We start from the raw sequence: 21,397 nt of genomic DNA, 5'->3' as shown, positions 1-21,397 counted from the left end.
TTTTGAGACAAAGCCTCACTCTGTTGCCCAGGCTGGAGTGCAGTGATGCTATCTCAGCTCACTGCAACCTCTGCCTCCTGAGTTCAAGTAATTCTCCTGCCTCAGCCTCCCAAGTAGCTGGGATTACAGGCAAGCGCCACCATGCCCTGCTAATTTTTGTATTTTTTGTAGAGATAGGGTTTTTTTTTTTTTTTTTTTTTTTGAGACAGAGTCTTGCTCTGTCACCCGGGCTGGAGTGCAGTGGCTGGATCTCAGCTCACTGCAAGCTCCGCCTCCCGGGTTTACGCCATTCTCCTGCCTCAGCCTCCCGAGTAGCTGGGACTACAGGCGCCCACCATCTCGCCTGGCTAGCTTTTTTGTATTTTTCAGTAGAGATGGGGTTTCACCGTGTTAGCCAGGATGGTCTCAAACTCCTGACCTCGTGATCCGCCCGTCTCGGCCTCCCAAAGTGCTGGGATTACAGGCTTGAGCCACCGCGCCCGCCCGAGATAGGGTTTTACCATATTGGCCAGGCTGGTCTCAAACTCCTGACTTCAGGTGATCTGCCCACCTCGGCCTCCCAAAGTGCTGGGATTACAGGTGTGAGCCACCGTGCCCAGCTGAAATTTGAATTTTCAAGGTAATTTTCAATGTACTTTAGAAATTGAGATATAATCCTGGCCAGACACAGTGACTCATGCCTGTAATCCCAGCACTTTGGGAGGTCGAGGTGAGCAGATCACTTGAGGCCAGAAGTTCGAGACCAGCCTGGCCAACATGGTGAAACCCCGTCTCTACTAAAAAAAAAAAAAAAATACAAAAATTAGCCAGGCATGGTGGTGGACACCTGTAATCACAGCTACTCAGAAGGCTGAGTCAGGAGAATCGCTTGAACCTGGGAGATGGAGGCTACAGTGAGCCGAGATAGCGCCACTGCACTCCAGCCTGGGCGATAGAGTGACTCTTGTCTCCAAAAATATAAAATAAAATAAAAAGTTAAGATATAATCCTTTATACTAATAACTTCTGTTTATTAAGTTATTATGAGCCATTCACTACATTCAATGTTTTACGTCTATTATTTCTTATCCTGACAGTCACCTGCAATGTAGTTGCTATGTCCAAGCTGAAACCCAAAGAGGTTAAATAATATAAGATTGTGCTGTCAGGGGGTGGGTGCAGTGTCTCATGCCTATAATCCCAGCACTTTGAGAGGTCAAGGCGGGCAGATCATGAAGTCAGGAGATGGAGACCATCCTGGCTAACACAGTGAAACCCCATCTCTACTACAAATACAAAAAATTACCCAGGCGTGGTGGCAGGCGCCTGTAGTCCCAGCTCCTTGGGGGCTGAGGCAGGGAGAATGGCGTGAACCTGGGAAGTGGAGCTTGTAGTGAGCTGAGATGGCGCCACTGCACTCCAGCCTGGGCAGCAGAGCAAGACTCTGTCTCAAAAATAAAAATAAAAAATAAAAAAGATTGTGCTGTCAGTTAGAGCTGGGATCAAACCCACACTTTGTACTCTTCTTTCCTCATTCTTAGGAGACATTATAACTTTAAATGTTGACTGAAAAGCAAATGTTTTCATTTTAGGCTTATAAGAATAAGAATATCTTAGATTTTGATGCAAATTGTAGAAGTCATAGTGAAATTTTAATATTCTGCCAGCATTGTGTGAACTCAAATAGTTTAAGCCTGAGAGTTGTACCCTCAAGTTGACAAGTGAATTGGTAATTTTTCACTTCTTGGGGAATTGTATTCTACCTTTTCTGAGAAAGTTTAAGTAGACAAAGCTTTCGGCTTTTTTAAATGCTTTTTAAAATTGTTTGATTTTGGTAGCAGAATTTTAAGACAGCAATAAATTGATGAAAAAATATTTTTCTGGGCATTCTGTTAACTAATGAATAAATGGACATAATAACATTTGAGCTAGTTTTGAATAATCTTCAGAAGGAATATCTAAAGTGCCAACTCAGGGTTATGTCACATAACTCACAACAGGAAACAATGGAATATTAGTTGTTTCAGCACAAGAATTACCTACCTAATGTGAAAAAGAATTAAAGGTGTAATTATAAAGTTCTGAACTTCCTAGAGTGAATTACAAATGGAATCTTCACTTTGCCACTTATTGAATGTGTTCCATTTTTGTAGCCTCAGCCAAACAGCAAATACAAGACTAGCATGTGCCGAGATCTGCGACAGCAAGGGGGTTGTCCACGAGGAACAAATTGTACATTTGCCCATTCTCAGGAAGAGCTTGAAAAGTAAGTGTCGAGAATTCTCTTTTATATGGGTTTAATTTTTGATTTTTATGGGAGTGTTATATACAGTCCTGAAGTTTGTGATGACTTTCAAAAATGCAAGTTAAGGGGGCTGGGCACCATAGCTCATGCCTGTATTCCCAGCACTTTGAGGGGCTGAGGCAGGAGGATTGCTTGTGCTCAGGAGTTTGAGACCAGCCTGGGCAAGATAAGGAGACCCGCGTCTCTACAGAAAAATTTAAAAATTAGCTGTGTGGCCCACAGTTGTGGTCCCAGCTGCTCAAAAGGCTGAGGTGGAAGAATTGCTTGAACCCCAGAGGTCAAGGCTGCAGTAAGTGTGTTCACACCACTGCACTCCAGCCTGAGGGACACAGCAAGACTCACCTCAAAACAAAACAAAACATGTAAGATCTGGGTACAAGATTAACATACGTGTGTTTAGACCCTCACTCAGTGGTCATATTTTGAGACCATTTTATAGCTGGAATCCATATTTCTACTGAGCACCTGTGGAGAATGAAAATACTTGCAGTCTTATTTACTCAGATTCAGTTAAACCTAGCAGCAAAGTCTCAGGCAAAATGGTAAAGCAGATATATATCTTTTTTATGACTTTTGGTCTTTTTAACATTCTTTTTCCCTGTGTATTCTTTCTCTTCTCCTGTGGGTAACCTCTTTTTCTATGTCCATTTAACCGAGACATAAAATTTAATGTATATAAGGTTTAATACTATTATCCAATTTTTGTTGTTTTGTTTTTTAACCAAAACTTTCATTATTGAGACCTCACCAAAAAATTCATCCCAGCCTTTCTACTTCTGCTGGCCAGTGTATCAACTTTTTTTTTTTTTTGAGATGGAATCTTGCTCTGTCACCAAGGGGAGTGCAGTGGCATGATCTTGGCTCATTGCAACCTCTGCCTCCCCTGTTCAAGTGATACTTCTGCCTCGGCCTCCCGAGTAGCTGGAACCACAGGCGCCCACCACCACGCCCGGCCAGGTTTTGTATTTTTAGTAGAGACAGGGTTTCAGCATGTTGGCCAGGTGGGTCTCAAACTCCTGACCTCAAGTGATCTGCCTGCCATGGCCTCCCAAAGTGCAAGGATTACAGGCGTGAGCCACCGTGCCCGGCCCTGTCTTATCAACTCTTAGTGGACATATTCATTTTGTTTTTGGATACTTTAAACAAACTGAGCTAATTTTCTCCTCCCGTATCTCCTCCTCCTGCCTTCCATTGTACTCACCTCATGTACCCTGTTTAGCCATCCAGACTGTTATATATGCTATGTTATAATAATCATTTTTGTCAGCTGTCCTTCCTTCAGCTTTTTCTGCTTAATCAGTCAAAAAATTCTGCCAATTCATCTTTCTATATATTTCTCAATTCTTTCTTTTTCCTTCCTTTCTTGTGATCCAAGCTGTCATCCCCTTTTCTCGATCCCTTGTTGCCTTCTAACTAGTCTTAAATCTCTTGCTGTCCACCCCTTCTCCCATTATTTCCCTCAAAACAGAAATATTTTAAAAGCACAGATTTACTCATAACCACCCTTCTTCACCTAAGCCTTTGATAGGCTCTCATTGTCCTGTAGATTAAGATATAAAATGGGTGTTGTGGCCTCCAAGACCCTCCATCATCTAATCTGTGCCTGCCTTTCTGATCTCATTACACAACACTAATTGTACTCAAGCCACACTGACCTTCTCTCAGTTCATGGTATGCACTGTGCTCTTTCCCACCTCAGGTCTTTTACATAATGCTGTTACTCCCAGCCTTGCCTTTGAGACCTTTCCTTTGTTCAGCTCATCCTTCACTTTTTCAGGGTAGTTGCCCCAACACTTCATACTAACCAGCTTCCTCTTTCTCACACTATCACATAAAATTAATTAATGGCCTGCTTTAGAGCTTGACAAACTTCTTTATGAAGTCCAGATAGCAAACATTTTTGGCTTTGTGGGCCACAGAATCTGTTACAACCATTCAGCAGTGCCATTGTAGCAAAAAACAGCCACAGACAATGCATAAATTGGGCATGGCTGTAAACTTTATTTATAAAAATACTTTACAGAAACTATGGCCCATGATCTGTTTATTAAATGTTTATCTACCTTCCATAGGTGTAACCCCCATGGTCTATGTCTTTATTGTTGTCTCCTTTCTTCAGTGGTTAGCATGGGCACTGTACATAATGAGCTCTACAAGCAGCAGCAGTGTGATAGAAGATAAGTGTGTATGCAGTGAAAAGAGCAGAAACATGCTTCTTTTCTCAGTTTTTTCCCCCACTTGAAGGGCCTAGAGAGAGGATACAGGAGTCCTAAGGAAAAAAGATGCTGTTTGCACCCAGTCGAACTAGTTCCATATACAGAATTTCCCATCAAGATAATTTGGGAGACTCTAGGAAATATGTTCAGCTTGTCCATACCTGAAATAGAGCTTTTTAGCTAAAAGGGGGGAGCTTTTGAGAATACTTTGCTGGGGAGCAGTTAGACTAAAAAAGTCAGAGAAAAAACTGGTTTCATTGCCATTCCACCCTCAATTAGTGCCCATGCTGAAAATCCATTTTCTTCTCTCTCATACCTTCAAACAGACTTCACATTCTTCATCTGCAGTACCTAGTTCAGAACTTTATTATCTTTTGCCAGACTTATAATAGTAGTAGTAAAAATAATAATAGCCAAGCTGGGTGTGGTGGCTCACACCTGTTTTCCCAGCACTTTGGGAGGCAAAGGCAGGTGGATACCTTAAGTCGAGGAGTTTGAGTCCAGCCTGGGCAACATAGTGAGACCTCGCCTCTACAAAAAAATAAACAAAATTGGCTGAGCGTAGTGGCATGCGCCTGTCATCTTAAGCTACTCAGGAGGCTGAGGTGGGAGGATCACTTGAACCTGGGAGGTCAAGACTGCCATGAATTGAGATTATACCACTGTATTCCAACCCAGGCAACAGAGCAAGACTCTGTCTCAAAAATATAAATAAATAAAAATAATAGAATAAATGTATAAAATATCACTCATTCAAAAATAATAATAATAGCAAAATTATTGGTCACATTTTTAGTGTTTCACATGGTAATCCAGTTTGTTTTACTGCTTCCATGACTTTTTATCCAGTATCTTCCTATTCCTATGTCTCAACCTGTCTTTTCCACTTCCACTATTTTCTTTTTAAAATATGTGTGTCTTCTTTAAATTCTTTTTTTTTTTTTTTTTTTTTTGAGACGGAGTCTCACTCTGTCACCCAGACTGGAGTGCAGTGGCCAGATCTCAGCTCACTGCAAGCTCCGCCTCCCGGGTTCACGCCATTCTCCTGCCTCAGCCTCCCGAATAGCTGGGACTACAGGCGCCGCCACCTCGCCCGGCTAGTTTTTTGTCTTTTTAGTAGAGACGGGGTTTCACCGTGTTAGCCAGGATGGTCTCGATCTCCTGACCTCGTGATCCGCCCGTCTCGGCCTCCCAAAGTGCTGGGATTACAGGCTTGAGCCACCGCGCCCGGCCCTTTAATTTCTTAATTAGTTCTTCAGTACATCACAGAATCTCATCCTGATTTTATACTCTAACCCTACTCTGCCGTTTGTATGCTTGGTTTTTAAGGTATATTCAATCAATCACTGTTGATTACTATATAAATTTTTTTTACTCTTCTTCTCACTTGTCTATATTGTTTACTCCACATTGTATTATTTTCTCTCTCTTTTTTATCTGGAGAGCTATTTCTAATCATACTCAGATATTACCTTCCCTCAGACTTCCCTAGGCAGCATTAATTGCATCCTTCACCGTGCTGCCATAGCACTACATACATAGTAGTTTAAAAATTATGGTATGATTAGCTGGGTGTGGTGGCACACACCTGTAATCCCAGCTACTCAGGAGACTGAGGCAGGAGAATGGCTTGAACCAGGGAAGCAGAGGTTGCAGTGAGCCGAGATCGCGCCATTGCACTGCGGCGTGGACGACAGAGCAAGATTCTGTCTCAAAAAAATAAATAAATAAATAAATAAATTTATAATTGTTTTTTTACATGTGTGTTTTCACTGGACTTCATTTATCTCATGGGTTATTAATCTTTTTTTTTTGGAGACAGGACCTCACTCTGTAGTGCAGTGGCTCACTGCAACCTCTGGCTCCCTGTCTCAGGTGATTGTCCCACCTCAACCTCTCGAGTAGCTAGGACCACAGACACAGGCCACCATGTCTGGCTAAATTTTTTTTGTATTTTTTGTAGAGATGGAGATTCACCATATTGCCCAGGCTGGTCTCGAACTCCTGAGCTCAAACAATCTGCCCACCTCAGCCTCCCAAAGTGCTAGGATTACAGGCATAAGCCATGGCGCCTGGCAAAGGTTATTCATCTTTATATTTCCTGCATCTAGAAAATACCTGATACATAAACTTAGTATCTTTATGTGGAGGAGCAAATAATATACAGTTCTTATTTCCAGCCAGCTTCACACACTCTGTTGCTGTTTAAACAAACAGGGATAATACAAAGGATTAGAGAAGTAGGTGATGTGACTGTCCTTTCAGTTTAAAAAATACATGTTGCTACCCCACTCTGAGCTTTTCGAGGATAGGCTGTTTGTTTTGGTTCACATAACACCAGAAACTCAGCAAATGTTTGTTCAACTTAAATACATTAATTTTATCTATACTTTCTTTCTCTATTATACACCCCTCTAACGAAACAAAATGTGCATGCCCAATAATCCCTTTTTAAAATATGTATTTATTATATGTAAACATAAAATATGTAGAATAAATATTATGTAAATATGTGGATATGTTTTTGAACTAGAATGTTGGGGTTATGATCCTAAGAATTGCTACATTCTGAAGAGTGTCAAAAGCAAGGGATCAACCAACTCAACAAATAGTGACCAGGAGTGGTGGCTCATGCCTGTAATCCCAGCACTTCGGGAGGCCAAGGCTGGTGGATCACTGGAGGTCAGAAGTTTGAGACTAGCCTGGCCAGCATGGGGGAAACCCTGTCTCTACTAAAAGTACAAAAATTAGCCAGGCATGGTGGTGCACGCCTGTAATCCCAGCTACTGGGAAGGCTGAGGCACGAGAATCGTGTGAACCTGGGAGGTAGAGGTTGCAGTGAGCCGAGGTTGCACCACTGCACTCCAACCTGGATGACAGAGTGAGACTTTGTCTCAAAAAACACAAAAAGTTATAAAAGATTATTATATACTAGGTACTATTCAAGATGTTTCTAATGGAAAAAGAGGAATAGTAAACATGTAAATAAGCAATTTTGGCCGTGGCAAACAATTTGGATTTTATTCTGGTTGCAATAGGAAGTCATTTCAGAGTTTTTTTTTAAATGGAATGAGATTTTTATTTTGTCTTAGACATATCACTCTGGTGTCTGCATGGATGGACACAAGTTAAACTTCCACAGTGGTCCACAGGTGGTAGTTTGGTAGCTCGGGTAGGACTATAGCAATGGAAATGATGAAAAGTAGTCATACTTAGGATATATTTTGGAAGTAGAGCTGACAACATGGACCAATTGAATGTGGACTATAAAGAAAAGAGGGGAATCAAGGATGACCCCAAGGTATGGAACCTGCATAACTGAGTGGTCTTTTTTACTGAAATGGGAAATGCATCAGGGCAGAAAATCAGTGGTTCTCTTGGCCATATGAAGTTTGAAGCTTACTCTATATTCATGCAACAAATAATAACTGGGGGCTGGGTGAGGTGGCTCATGCCTGTAATTCCAACACTTTGAAAGGCTGAGGCAAGAAGATCACTTGAGCTCAGGAGTTTGTGACCAGCCCGGGCAACATAGCAAGACCTTGTCTCTACTACCAAAAAAAAAAAAAAATTGTCTGGGTATGGTGACTCACTCCTGCCTGGGTTATGGAGACCCTACCTTTAAAATAACAATAATTGGGCACTTAGGATGTTATGAGGCAGTGTATTATGTGCTAAAGATAGATGCAAGAAAGGCAAAATTCTTGTCCTCTGGGGGCTTACGTTGTAGTAAGAAGACAGACATGAAATAAGTAAATATAGCATATCTTGTAATGACAGGCAGTATAAAAAAACACACAAAGGAGGAAAAGAATGATTGAGAAAGGGGAGATCTCTTAAATAGGATAGTCTAAGAAAGACTCTTAGAAGATACAACATTTGAACAGATAGTCGAAGAAGGTGTCCAAGAGAAAAAAAGATAATTACCTAAGTGAAGTCTTAGAGGGAGGCAGATGGACTTGAGACCTAGGCCACAGGTGGTGACACTGGCTTTAGTCAGGAACAGGAACTCATTGCCCCTTATCTTTAAGAGGAATGTGGCTACAGGTGCAGGAAGGTTACTGAAATTAGTAGTGGAAAGATAAGTAATTCTCCTCTGCTTTCATCTGTTTTCATGGTTAAGTGGGAGACGGTATCATCTAGCTGTAGGAGGGGTGGTTGAAAGTAGAGGGGAAAAGGCTGTTGGAGATGGGAAAATGAACTTAGTAAAGAAGGGTATTAATGAATTGCTTATTTATAATTTTGAAGGGATTATGATTGCACGATTTTTCTCCAACATTTAGCTGGTTGGGAGCAGGCACAAAATAAGTAAAGAATTGGATTGAGCTTTTACCAAGTGAGTTATGCAGAGGGAGTGGATCAAGGGAGTTAAAAATTATTTACAAGGGAGGAATTAATGGTAGATAGTGGATTCTAAGATGGGTAAGAAGGGATTTAAAAAGAATAGGGAGAGTTAGGCATGGTGGTGCACATCTGTAGTCCCAGCTACTCTGGAGTCAGAGCTGGGAGGATCACTTGAATTTAGGATTTAAGGCAGTCTAGGCAGCATAGTGAGACCCTGTCTCTAAAAAGACAGCCTTTAGCTGCCCTAATACTAAGAATCCAATGTATATCACTACTTGTCACTTACTTTACCTCACTCACTTGGTTAAGATTTTATTTCTCCTGACTCTCTTTTGAGAGGTTAATAGTCAAAACTTTATTTTTTGCTTTCTAGAGCAACCTTGTGGATTATCTCTGTTTTTTTGTTGTTGTTGTTGTTGGAGACAGTCTTGCTCTGTTGACCAGGCTGGAGTGCAGTGGCACGATCTTGGCTCACTGCAACCTCTGTCTCCCAGGCTCAAGCAATTCTTCTGCCTCAGCCTCCCGAGTAGCTGGGATTACAGGTTTGTGCCACCATGTCTGGCTAATTTTTGTATTTTTAGTAGAGACAGGGTTTCACCATGTTGGCCAGGCTGGTCTCAAACTCCTGACCTCAGGTAATCCACTCGCCTCAGTCTCCCAAAGTGCTAGGATTACAGGTGTGAGCCACCATGCCCAGCCAAGTTTTGTTTTTTGAGGATGGAAAGCAAGGAGACACAATATTTTGTATAAGAACTCTGAGGAAAAGAATAATGAGAGTAGGTTTCAGAGAGCATGTGAAGGAAGGCATAGGGATCTTTGGGCCCCTCCAGACCACCAGATTGCCTTCCTGAAATATAGGTCTGCTCATGCCCTTCCTTCTTGAAAGAAGTAATTACTGCTTTTCCTCTTACCTGTAAGATGATGTTGGCTGGACACGGTGGCTCATGCCTGTAATTCCAGCACTTTGGGAGGCCAAAGCGGGCAGATCACTTGAGGTCAGGAGTTCGAGAACAGCTTGGCCAACATGATGAAACCCCATCTCTACTAAAAATACAAAAATTAGCCAGGTGTGATGGTAGGCATGTGCCCGTAATGACAGCTACTCTGGAGGCTGACACAGGAGAATTGCTTGAACCCAGGAAGCAGAGGTTGCAGTGAGCTGAGATCATGCCATTGTACTCCAGCCTGGGTGACAAGAGCTAAACTCCGTCTCAAAAAAAAAAAAAAAAAAAAAAAAGGTTGTGTAAACTGGCTATCACCTGTTTTTTTTATGTTCTGTTACTTCACTTTTAGCCAGTCTAATCTAGGAGCACTTGTCTCTTATTGAGCATCATGTTCCTCTGCCAATGTTTACATGTTAAAGAGAAGGAGAAGAGAAGGATTGAATAATGAAGCTATTTGGTATAGGACTAAAAGGGAAACTATTGTGAAGGCATTGCTTATTACTAACACTGTTTATATTTAATTGCCATATGTTTATATATAGTATTAATAACAGATTAGGCATATATAATTATGACCCCAAATATGTATAGCCTTCTTTCTGTTCATGAACTTAATTTTTCACCACTTTAAAAATGTCGGAGGGGCAAGGCGTGGTGGCTCACACCTGTAATCCCAGCACTTTGGGAGGCAGAAGTGGGCAGATCACCTGAGGTCAGGATTTCGAGACCAGCCTGGCCAACATGGCAAAATCCCATCTCTACTAAAAATACAGAAGTTAACCAGGCATGGTGGCAGGCGCCTGTAATCCCAGCTACTTGGGAGGCTGGGAGGCTGAGACAGGAGAATCGCTTGAACCCAGGAGGCGGAGGTTGCAGTGAGCCGAGATTGCACCATTGCACTCTAACCTGGGTGACAAGAGTGGAACTTCATCTCAAAATAAAATATATATATATATATATATACACACACACACACACACACATGTTAGGGAGCATTGTTAAGGATTACATTATAATGAAATTTTGGTATATAAGTGGAAACACATTTTCTTAAATGGAATCCAAAATCAAATTGCCAGTCCTTTTGTGTATTAGAGTATTATATCTAATGATCACCTTAAACTCAAAACTTAGTATCAGAAAAATCTCTAATAGAAATGTTTTTAACTTTAGGTATAAACTAATCTGAAAAATGTAATAAAGAATTTCTATTTTTGTGTAATGTTTAAGAATGAGTTTTTAAAATTATTTTTTAAAATTATATAATCCTTTTACAGTTTGGTAACAACAGAGAATGGCTTCAGCTCTTGCATACCTTTTCTCTTTACTCTGTGTTCTCAACCAAGTTCGTTGCCAGTTTCTGTCATTTTTACATAACATACCTTATATTCTAGTTATACAAGATTTTCAAATGATTGCTTTCCACTCCCTCAAAAGGTTCTTTTTAATACATGCTTGGACAAAGTGGCATGAGGGGGAAAAAAAGATTACATGTATACTCGGCTTGCTATATTAATTACATGTATATTATATACATACGTGAATGGCATATATATTTTCATGTGGCATCCGTTGCAGTAGAATTTGATACAGACTGTATTTGATTATTTAGCTGAAGAAACTTGTCAAAACTGTTTCCTCCTTTTTCAATCTTTTCCCATTGCCCATTGCCATTTTTTTTCTTGAGTAAGATTTAGTGAAATATTCACCAATCTGTTGATTGTTTTTGAAACAGGTATCGATTAAGGAACAAAAAGATCAATGCCACTGTAAGAACGTTTCCTCTTCTAAATAAAGTTGGTGTAAACAACACTGTCACAACCACAGCCGGAAATGTCATTTCTGTCATAGGAAGTACTGAAACAACAGGGAAAATTGTTCCAAGTACAAACGGAATTTCAAATGCAGAAAACAGTGTTTCCCAGCTAATCTCACGTAGTACTGACAGTACCTTAAGAGCTCTGGAGACCGTGAAGAAAGTGGGAAAAGTTGGCACTAATGGTCAGAATGCTGCTGGGCCCTCTGCAGATTCTGTAACTGAAAAGTAGGTATTAGGTAAAAATGATTACTAGAAATTCTTTTTCCTTTTTAGAAATGCCTGAGTGTTTTCATTTCTCCTGATGAATACCAGTTAATCAGAATTTTTACACAGAATATTTCCTGATGTAGAAGAAACACTAAATACTAAAAAATTTGAGTTCTACTTTGGCTCTGCAACTGAATAGCCCTGTGAACTTGGAAAGTGACTTTAACTCTGAGTTTTGTTTTCCTCAACTCTCCCAAAGAGACTGGACCAGAATTTTTTTTTTTTACACCTTATTTTCTTGAACTATAGTGTTGATTCCATAAAGATGCTAGAAAAGAACTAAACAGAAACCTAAGCAGGTAAAATGCTGAGCCTCTAGCTCTGTTTCAGTCAGAGCACTTTCACTGTATACTCTGTAATGAAGTGTAGCACTTAAGAGGGGACTCTTGGCCGGGCGCGGTGGCTCACGCCTGTAATCCCAGCACTTTGGGAGGCTGAGGTGTGTGGATCATGAGGTCAGGAGATCGAGACCATCCTGACTAACACGATGAAACACTATCTCTACTAAAAGTACAAAGTAATTGGCCGGACATGATGGCGGGCACCTGTAGTCCCAGCTACTCAGGAGGCTGAGGCAGGAGAATGGTGTGAACCTGGGAGGCAGAGCTTGCAGTGAGCCAAGATCACACCTCTGCACTCCAGCCTGGGTGACAGAGTGAGACTCCATCTCAAAAAAAAAAGGGGGGGACTCTTTGGAACCACAATCTCGGGGCTCAAGTTCTGGCTCATGGTTTCCCAGCTGTTTGATCTTAGGCCAGCTACTTAATCTGATTGTCTACCTTAGCTTACTCATTCATAAAACTAGAATTATAATGGTGTCAACTTCCTATATTGGTTGTGAGGATTAAGTGAATTCTTTAGTATGCCTTGAACAATGCCTGCCATATAGTAAGCGCTCAGTAAATATTTGCTTTATTATTATTATCACCGTTAATTGTTACTGAGTGTCAGCATAAGATTTCATTTGTCAAAAGGTTTTGGTGCCTTTAGAAAAAAGTTTTTAAATTTTCAGATGATCTGAAAAGTTATTTCCAACTCTAAAATCTTGAGTAAGATTTAGTAAAATATCAATTATGTTTATGTTCAGATTTTGCTGCCTATAAATAGTCTATCAGTATCTGTTATATGCCTGCTAGAAAAAAAGCATTTTGCTAGGCACATAGCAATCAATGATGGATAGATAAGCAGTAACATTTGCTACTTCTGCAGTCACCACATGATGGGAGAAATTGTTTATTAAGGGACTTTTACAGGCAGGGCATGGTGGCTCAGGCCTGTAATCCCAACACTTTGGGAGGCCTTGGTGGGCGGATCACCTGAGGTTGGGAGTTCAAGACCAGCCTGACCAACATGGAGAAACCCCTTCTCTACTAAAAATACAAAATTAGCCGGACGTGGTGGCGCATGCCTGTAATCCCAGCTACCTGGGAAGGCTGAGGCAGGAGAATGGCTTGAACCCGGGAGGCAGAGGTTGCAGTGAGCCGAGATCACACCATTGTGCTCCAGCCTGGGCAACAAGAGCAAAACTCCGTCTCAAAAAAAAAGGACTTTTACAATCTTCCCTGGGCAAGATTTTAGAAAAGATATATTCGAGAACATTGTCTAGTTAACAAATGTTATTTATGCGCTCAATCTTGGAGCTCTGTTTTTGGCACATGAAACATAAGGTACCTTTGCTTTTAAGTGATTTATGATATAGTTGTGGATTTATGTAATACTAGCATTTACACATATGAAACAATACTGAAGCTGGATTAAAGGACAGGAAAATGTTATATTGCTGGGAGAAATAGGAGGAATTACAGAAAAAAAGAACAACATAACATGGATTAAATCTGTCTGTAATTATATGGAATATTGAGGAGACCGGCCTTTTAGATCTGAAGGCTTATGTTAGGGACTGGTATAAAATAAGATTACATAGGTTGGCGCCAGATTATGGAGACCTTATGTATACATGTTTAGGAAATAAGCTTTCGAAGAGTTTTGGCAAGGTAATGTTGTAAAACTGTTTTCTATCCGTACAATGGAATATTATTCGGCCATAAAAAAGGAATGAAGTACTATTATGTGCTACGATATGGATGAACCTTTAAAACATTGTGCTAAATGAAAGAAGCCGGATACAAAAGATCACATATTTATATGGCTCCATTTATGTTAAATGTCCAGAATAGACAAATTCATAGAGATAGGAAGTAGATTAATGGTTTCTAGGGGTTTAGGGCTGGGGCAGGAATGGGGAGTGAATGCTAATGTGTATAGGTTTCTTTTGGGGATGATGAAAATGTTCCTGAATTAGATAGTGGTGATAATTGGACAACCTTGTGAATATGCTAAAAATTACTGAATTGAACATTCTAAAAGAATGAATTATATCTCAGTTTTTTAACAAGATAGACTAGGGTAAAAACTTTTTTTTTTTTTTTTTTTTTTTTTTTTGAGATGGAGTCGCTCTGTCACCCAGGTGGAGTGCAGTGGTGCAATCTCGGCTCACTGCAACCTCCACCTGCCAGGTTCAAGCGATTCTTCTGCCTCAGCATCCCAAGTAGCTGGGATTACAGGCACCCGCCACCATGCCCGGCTAATTTTTGTATTTTTAGTAGAGACCGGGTTTCGCCATGTTGGCCAGACTGGTCTAGAACTCATGACTGCAAGTAATCCGCCTGCCTTGGCCTCCCAAAAGGCTGGGATTAGAGGCATGAGTCATTGCACCCAGCTGGTAAAGACTTTCAAAAAATAAATCTAAATTTTTTTTGGAACACAATTGTTCCAGTTGTTATTGAACACAGGAAAAATTATAATTCTATGAGAGGTATTGTGGATGGTTTCTTAGAGGTGAAGTGATGATACCTGAGCTATTTCCAAAAGTATGGATAGCAAGGAAGGAAGGGCCTTGTGAATGGAGAAGACAGCACAGGCAAAATCAATAAGATATGAGAGAAGCTGCCATGGTGGAGAGGCTAGAATCCTGAAAGTCATCTAGGGTAGTGATCTGATTCTCACTAGGATGTAACTGAAGATTAGCTTTTCCCATACGTTCCAATTTTTGAGATAGCTTGCATGATTTCATGAGGCGATAAATGTTGACCTTATCATGGATCTTGTTGCCTTTTTGTTTATCAACAAAAGTCTATGAGTTTATCATTTCAAAGTACTAATCCACATTTTAGGTATATAATATTTTGACATGGAGGGACCAGATAATCTATGTAAAGCATAGTGCCTGGAATAGACTGAAATAACCACTTTATAAATATTAATTATTATTGTTTCAAGGAAATCCTAATCATTTTCCTTGTCTCTCTTTTACTTATGTAAAGAATAAGCACAGCCCTAAAGTATCTTTATACTCTAAACCCTTATATTTGTACCTACTATTATTACCCACAGTTCCTTAGTTATTTTTTACATTTTAATACACAGTTACACATAGAAGTAAACATCTCCTAGACTAATCTGTGATAAACTTAAAGGCAGCCCATGTACCTTTTTCTTTATACCCTACTTTTTTTTTTTTGCTCTGTCGCCCAGGCTGGAGTGCAGTGGCGCAATCTCCACTCACTGCAAGCTCCACTTCCCAGGTTCACACCATTCTCCTGCCTTAGCCTCCCGTGTAGCTGGGACTACAGGCACCCGCCACCATGCCCGGCTAATTTTTTTTTATGTATTTTTAGTAGAGACGGGGTTTCACCGTGTTAGCCAGGATGGTCTCCATCTCCTGACCTCGTAATGCGCCCTTCTTGGCCTCCCAAAGTGCTGGGATTACAGGCGTGAGCCACCGCGCCCGGCCTGTACCCTACCTTTAAAATGATTGTTCTAATTTGAGAAAAAACCCTCTAATCTGGTTGAGATGCAGTGTATTGAGTTCCTGCATAATTAACACGATCGTGTTCTGCAGTCATCACATATCTAAAGCTCTGTCAAAATTTGACTTTTTTTTTTTTTTTTTTTTTTTTTTTTTTGTGACGAAGTTTCACTCTTGTTGCCTGGGCTGGAATGCAATGGCGCGATCTCGGCTCACCACAACCTCCACCTCCTGGGTTCAAGCGATTCTCCTGCCTCTGCCTCCTAAGTAGCTGGGATTACAGGCATGCACCACCACACCAGGCTAGTTTAGTGTTTTTATTAGAGACGGGGTGTCTCCGTGTTGGTCAGGCTGCTCACGAATTCCCAACCTCAGTTGATCCGCCCGCCTCGGCCTCCCAGAGTGCTGGAATTACAGGCGTGAGCCACCGTGCCCGTCCAAAATTCGACTTCTTAAAAGGAGTTAAGAAAGCCGTAACATCCTTTCGAGCTGATTACTTAGTGACTCAACCAAGAAAATTCTTTTGTGTTAAAAAAAATAATAGTAAAAGGTTGGTGTGTTTTGCCTCAATTTAATGAGTTACCATTTCATTCACCCAGCAGGTGTTTACTGAGTACCTACTGCATGCCAGGAACTGTTTTATTTGTCTGACAAATATTTACCAAGTGCCTACTCTGTTCCAGGAACTGTTTTAGGTGCTGGGGATATAGGAGTTATCAAAATAAACAAAAGTGGCCTTTCCTCAAGGAGTTTATAGTTCAGCTAATTTAACTCCTCATAGAAAATACCCTCTCTTACCATGTCTGTTTTCTTTGTCCCAAAAAGTTCTACTAATGGACTATATTATTTTGGTTGAGAACTTGTTGAACAGAATTTTCTTTTTTTTAACCTTCAGTAGAGAAAAATGTTTGCTTAAAGAATGAGTAATGGCCGGGCATGGTGGCTCATGCCTGTAATCCCAGCACTTTGTGAGGCCGAGGTGGGAGAATTGCCTGAGCCTAGAAGTTTGAGACCCTCCTGAACAACAAATCTAGACCCCATCTCTACAAAAAAATTAAAACTTAGCAGAGTGTGGTGGCATGCACTTGTAGTCGCATCTGCTTGGGAGGCTGAGGTGGGAGGATTGCTTAAGCCTCGGAGGTCAAGGCTGCAGTAAACTGTTATTGTGATTGTGCCAGTGCACTCCAGCCTGGGTGACAGAGTGACACCCTGTCTCAAAAAAAAAAAAGGGTAAATAGTGACTAATGAGTCACGTTAATATCTGGGAATCGTTTTTATTCCCTGTGGCCTACACAGGAATATGACATCTGTTACCATGATTATGTAAATTAGCTGTGTAAGGTGGCAGTGAAATTCATTGCCTTATTTGTCAGTGTGGCAATATCTGAAGTGTTTTCTGTTAGTGGTTTCAGAATATAATTTTATTAAAAATTTCTACTAAGGAGGACAGTCATAGACAGTGATTTATCCTTTGCCCTTTGTTAAATTTTCTCTCCAGTAAAATTGGTTCTCCACCCAAGACTCCTGTAAGTAATGTAGCAGCTACCTCAGCTGGGCCCTCTAATGTTGGAACAGAGCTGAATTCTGTGCCTCAAAAATCCAGCCCATTTCTAACTAGAGTACCAGTATATCCTCCGCATTCTGAAAACATTCAGTATTTTCAAGATCCAAGGACTCAGATACCCTTTGAAGTCCCACAGTACCCACAGACAGGTGAGTAATTTTAGATGATTCTAAGAAAAAAAGAAACATTGTTTCCCTTAGATAAATGAGTGAATAGTTCTAGAATGTCTACATTTAAAAAATTAATCCTTTTGACCATATGACTCATAAGTTATTTTCCTTCCCCAAGGATCTGTGCTTCTAAATACTAACAGCTTTAAGGTTGTTATTCCTACAAATCAAATATAGGGTCAGGAATGAACTTTAGGGGATTTTCTGTAAGTCCCTTGAAATGATGTAAAAAAATGTTTTATTTATGTATGCTTATGTACAATTTTGGAAAGCGAGTGAACAACTCACATAGATTTTGAAAGAGGTCTTTAACGTCTGCTCCCAAAAAGGTTAATAAAAATCAATGATGTAACTATTTAATCCAAAACCAGTGGCAACAGATGCCCTGGAAGGATATTTACCAGCCATCTGTTAATAGTTCTATCATGTGTTTTAAGGAGCACTTTAGCAAAGTATTGAATGTTAATGATTTTCATATAGTGGTATCTTGAAAATATGTAGCTTCTGGTCAGGTGTGGTAGCTCACACCTGTAATCCCAGCACTTTGGGAGGCCCAGGAGAGTTGCTTGAGCCCAGGAGTTTGAGACCAGCCTGGGCTTGCATCATAGCAAGACCCTGTCTCTACTAAAAAATAAAAGAAAAAGCCAGGTATAAAGCTTTATAAAGCAGGGTAAGGTAAGGTTCAAAGCATATTATATTTTCCTGCATTAAGGGCTGCCTTAGATTTAAGCCATTATAAAATGTTGGATTGTACTAAGATTACATTAAATATTCCTCTTTCCAATTTTCAAGGATACTATCCACCACCTCCAACGGTACCAGCTGGTGTGGCTCCCTGTGTTCCTCGCTTTGTGAGGTCCAGTAATGTTCCAGAGTCCTCCCTCCCACCTGCTTCCATGCCATATGCCGATCATTACAGTACATTTTCCCCTCGAGATCGAATGAATTCTTCTCCTTACCAACCTCCTCCTCCGCAGCCGTATGGACCAGTTCCTCCAGTACCTTCTGGAATGTATGCTCCTGTGTATGACAGCAGGCGCATCTGGCGCCCACCTATGTACCAACGAGATGATATTATTAGAAGCAATTCTTTACCTCCAATGGATGTGATGCACTCATCTGTCTATCAGACATCTTTGCGGGAAAGATATAACTCATTAGATGGATATTATTCGGTGGCTTGTCAGCCACCAAGTGAGCCAAGGACAACTGTGCCTTTACCAAGGGTAAGTGAAGATGGTACCATAATGTAGTCATTAAGAGCCCAGTGTCTGGAGTCAAACCACCCAGGTATATATCCTGGCTCCTCCACTTAATAATTGTGTGACTTAAGGAAGTTACTTGACCTCACTATGCCTCAGTTCTTTCATTCGTTTGATGGAAATAATAGCAGTACCTACCTCATAAGGCTGTTGTGAGAATTAAATCAGAAAAACCTCTTAGAACTGGGCCTCATACATGTTAATGCTCAATAAATGTTGTGTTCGGATAGGTAATTGTTGGGAAAGTAGAAAAATCTTAAAAATACAAGATTAGGGCCTTTTTTCAGTATCACCACATACATACAAATGACTTTCCTAAACAAGAAAAGTGAATGCTCAGATTCTGCTTTTAACATCAGTTGAATAAATATTAACCTTTTTTTTTTAAGTGTATGGAGAACAGACTAGGGTGACTTTCCCTGCTGTATTTTTTTATCCCAACAATATCATAAACTGTTTACATCATTTTCACACAGTTAAACTTATTCACCACTCCCTAGATGATTAAGATTGTTTCTTTTATCCCCCATTAGGAACCTTGTGGTCATTTGAAGACCAGTTGCGAGGAGCAGATAAGAAGAAAGCCAGATCAGTGGGCCCAGTACCACACTCAGAAAGCACCTCTTGTCTCTTCGACTCTTCCTGTGGCAACACAGTCACCAACACCACCTTCTCCTCTATTCAGTGTAGACTTCCGTGCGGATGTAAGAAAGGTTTTAATTACTTAATGTTGCAGGGATAGGTCAAACAGCTGACTTCAAATTACGCATTCAAGCCACGAATAGCTATGTTGGCTATTTTGCAGTACTTTGGTGTGCAGTTGAGTTTAGTTCAATAAACACTGAATATATATGCATGACGGCTAGGTGTTATGAGACTCTGAAGACTGTTAAGGCATAGTCCTTTACCAGGAATTCAAAATCTTTCCAGTAGTATAATTATTTTATGGTTTTTTATTAATAGTGTGATTTATATCTATCATTTATTGAGCACCTACTCATGCCAACACTGTACTAAGCATTTGCATAAAGCTATTTTATTTAATTCTCACAAAAACCTTAGGGGGCAGGTATTTTCTATATTTTACAGGGTAGGAATCTTACTTACAGAAGTAATTTGCCCAAGATCTTTCAGCTGTAAATAGCTGGGGTTTGAATCCTGTGCTGTCTGAGATATTTCTTCACTACTTCATAAGAGATGCAGAAATACCTACAGTATTGTTTATGTTCTTTACATCACTGTTAATTATTGTTCTTGGCATTACAAGATAAGTTGTTGTACCAGGATGATTTTAATTTAATCTGGTGTTTTCAGTACTGTTATATTTAGAGTAAACCATTAATTTCTTTTTTAAGTTTTTTCTGGTTTATTCCCCACCCCTAGAAGTTGCTGACGAGTTGATGGGTGCAGCACACCAACATGGCATAAGTATACATATGTAACAAACCTGCACGTTATGCACATGTACCCTAGAACTTAAAGTATAAAAAAAAAAAAAAAAAAAAAAAAAAAAAATTTCAAACATATACAAGTATAGAGAGAATAATATGATAAACTCCATGTACCCAACACCCAGGTTCCATAGTTATCAACTCAGTCAGTACTGTCTTATTTGTACCCCCTCTTCCCACTGAATTGTTTTGAGGTAATCCTAGGCATTGTATTTTTTAACCCATAAATATTTCAATAAAGCATTGAAATTTTAAACTAGATCCAAATTGGTCTTGTCAAACTTAGACTTCTTCAAAGCAGGTAAATATGTTGACAACAGAGTGACAGAGTTGCCACTTGCTTGCTAGTTGCCACTTCTGTTTTCTTTTTTGGTATACAATGTATGCTTCAGGAAGTGAGTATTTCCCTGAGACTCAGATCTGCTGAGTTTGACTTGAGAAAAGTTATTTAACTTTTTTGGCCTTGAGTTTTTTTTATCTGAATAATTAGTAAACTAGATGTAATGATTCTTATAACTTTAGTATTCTGGTCCTATAGGTATTCCTTATTCACAGTCCCTTTAAAATTTATTCATTTCCCCTTTAGCTCCAGAGCCTTGTCTGAATTCCTTTTGTTATTTGATACTGCATAATTTATCAGTTATATTCCCTTATTTGCACATGTCATTCTTTTTCTCAAGAAAATTATAAACTCAGCTTGGTGTAGTGGCTCATGCCTATAATCCCAGCACTTTGGAAGATCGAGGTGGGTGGATTGCTTGAGCCCAGGAGTTTGATACCAGCCTAGGCAATATGGCAAAACTTCATCTCTATTAAAAATACAAAAAATTGTCTGGGCATAGTGGCGCATGCCTATAGTCCCAGCTACTTGGGAAGCTGAGCTGGGAAAATCACTTGAGCCTGGGAAGTCGAGGCTGCAGTGAGCTGGGATCACCCCACTGCACGTTAGCCTGGGCGGTAGGAATGAGACCCTGTCTCAAAAGAAAAAAGAAAATTATCAACTTCTTTAGGATATGGACTGTGACCTCTATGTGTATCTATGTATTTGTTTTCTCTTACTTTTTTTTTTCTTGGAGCGCCCCATACCATGTTAGTAGCATACTATAAATGTTTGTTAATTGGTTTTGATAGTATTAGTCAAATGTTCCATATGAGCACTTAAAGGACAAAGTGAAAAGGGAAAGCATGCCATTTTCTATTGTAAAAATACCATTTGTTGCTTATTACAGTTTTTTATATTAGTTATTGAAAGAGTGTAATTGTTTGCT

At 40.1% G+C, this 21,397-nt stretch overlaps 1 protein-coding gene across 4 annotated transcripts in view; it reads left to right on the top strand.

Moving 5' to 3' along the window:
• Nucleotides 1-21,397, top strand: part of RC3H2 (ring finger and CCCH-type domains 2) — a 59,051-nt gene that overhangs the window by 27,904 nt on the left and 9,750 nt on the right. For all 4 annotated transcript variants that reach the window (XM_010382473.2, XM_010382472.2, XM_030919492.1 and 1 more), the window contains 5 exons: nucleotides 2,133-2,245; nucleotides 11,524-11,832; nucleotides 17,181-17,395; nucleotides 18,209-18,642; nucleotides 19,212-19,382. In XM_010382473.2, coding sequence (XP_010380775.2) covers nucleotides 2,133-2,245; nucleotides 11,524-11,832; nucleotides 17,181-17,395; nucleotides 18,209-18,642; nucleotides 19,212-19,382 — 1,242 coding nt within the window. The remainder of the gene's footprint in view (nucleotides 1-2,132; nucleotides 2,246-11,523; nucleotides 11,833-17,180; nucleotides 17,396-18,208; nucleotides 18,643-19,211; nucleotides 19,383-21,397) is intronic.

This window comes from Rhinopithecus roxellana, chromosome 16 (genome assembly GCF_007565055.1).
Source record: "Rhinopithecus roxellana isolate Shanxi Qingling chromosome 16, ASM756505v1, whole genome shotgun sequence".
Taxonomy (NCBI): Eukaryota; Metazoa; Chordata; class Mammalia; order Primates; family Cercopithecidae; genus Rhinopithecus; species Rhinopithecus roxellana.
The sequence above is the reverse complement of the archived record's forward strand: the minus strand, read 5'-3'. Positions and strand labels throughout refer to the sequence as shown.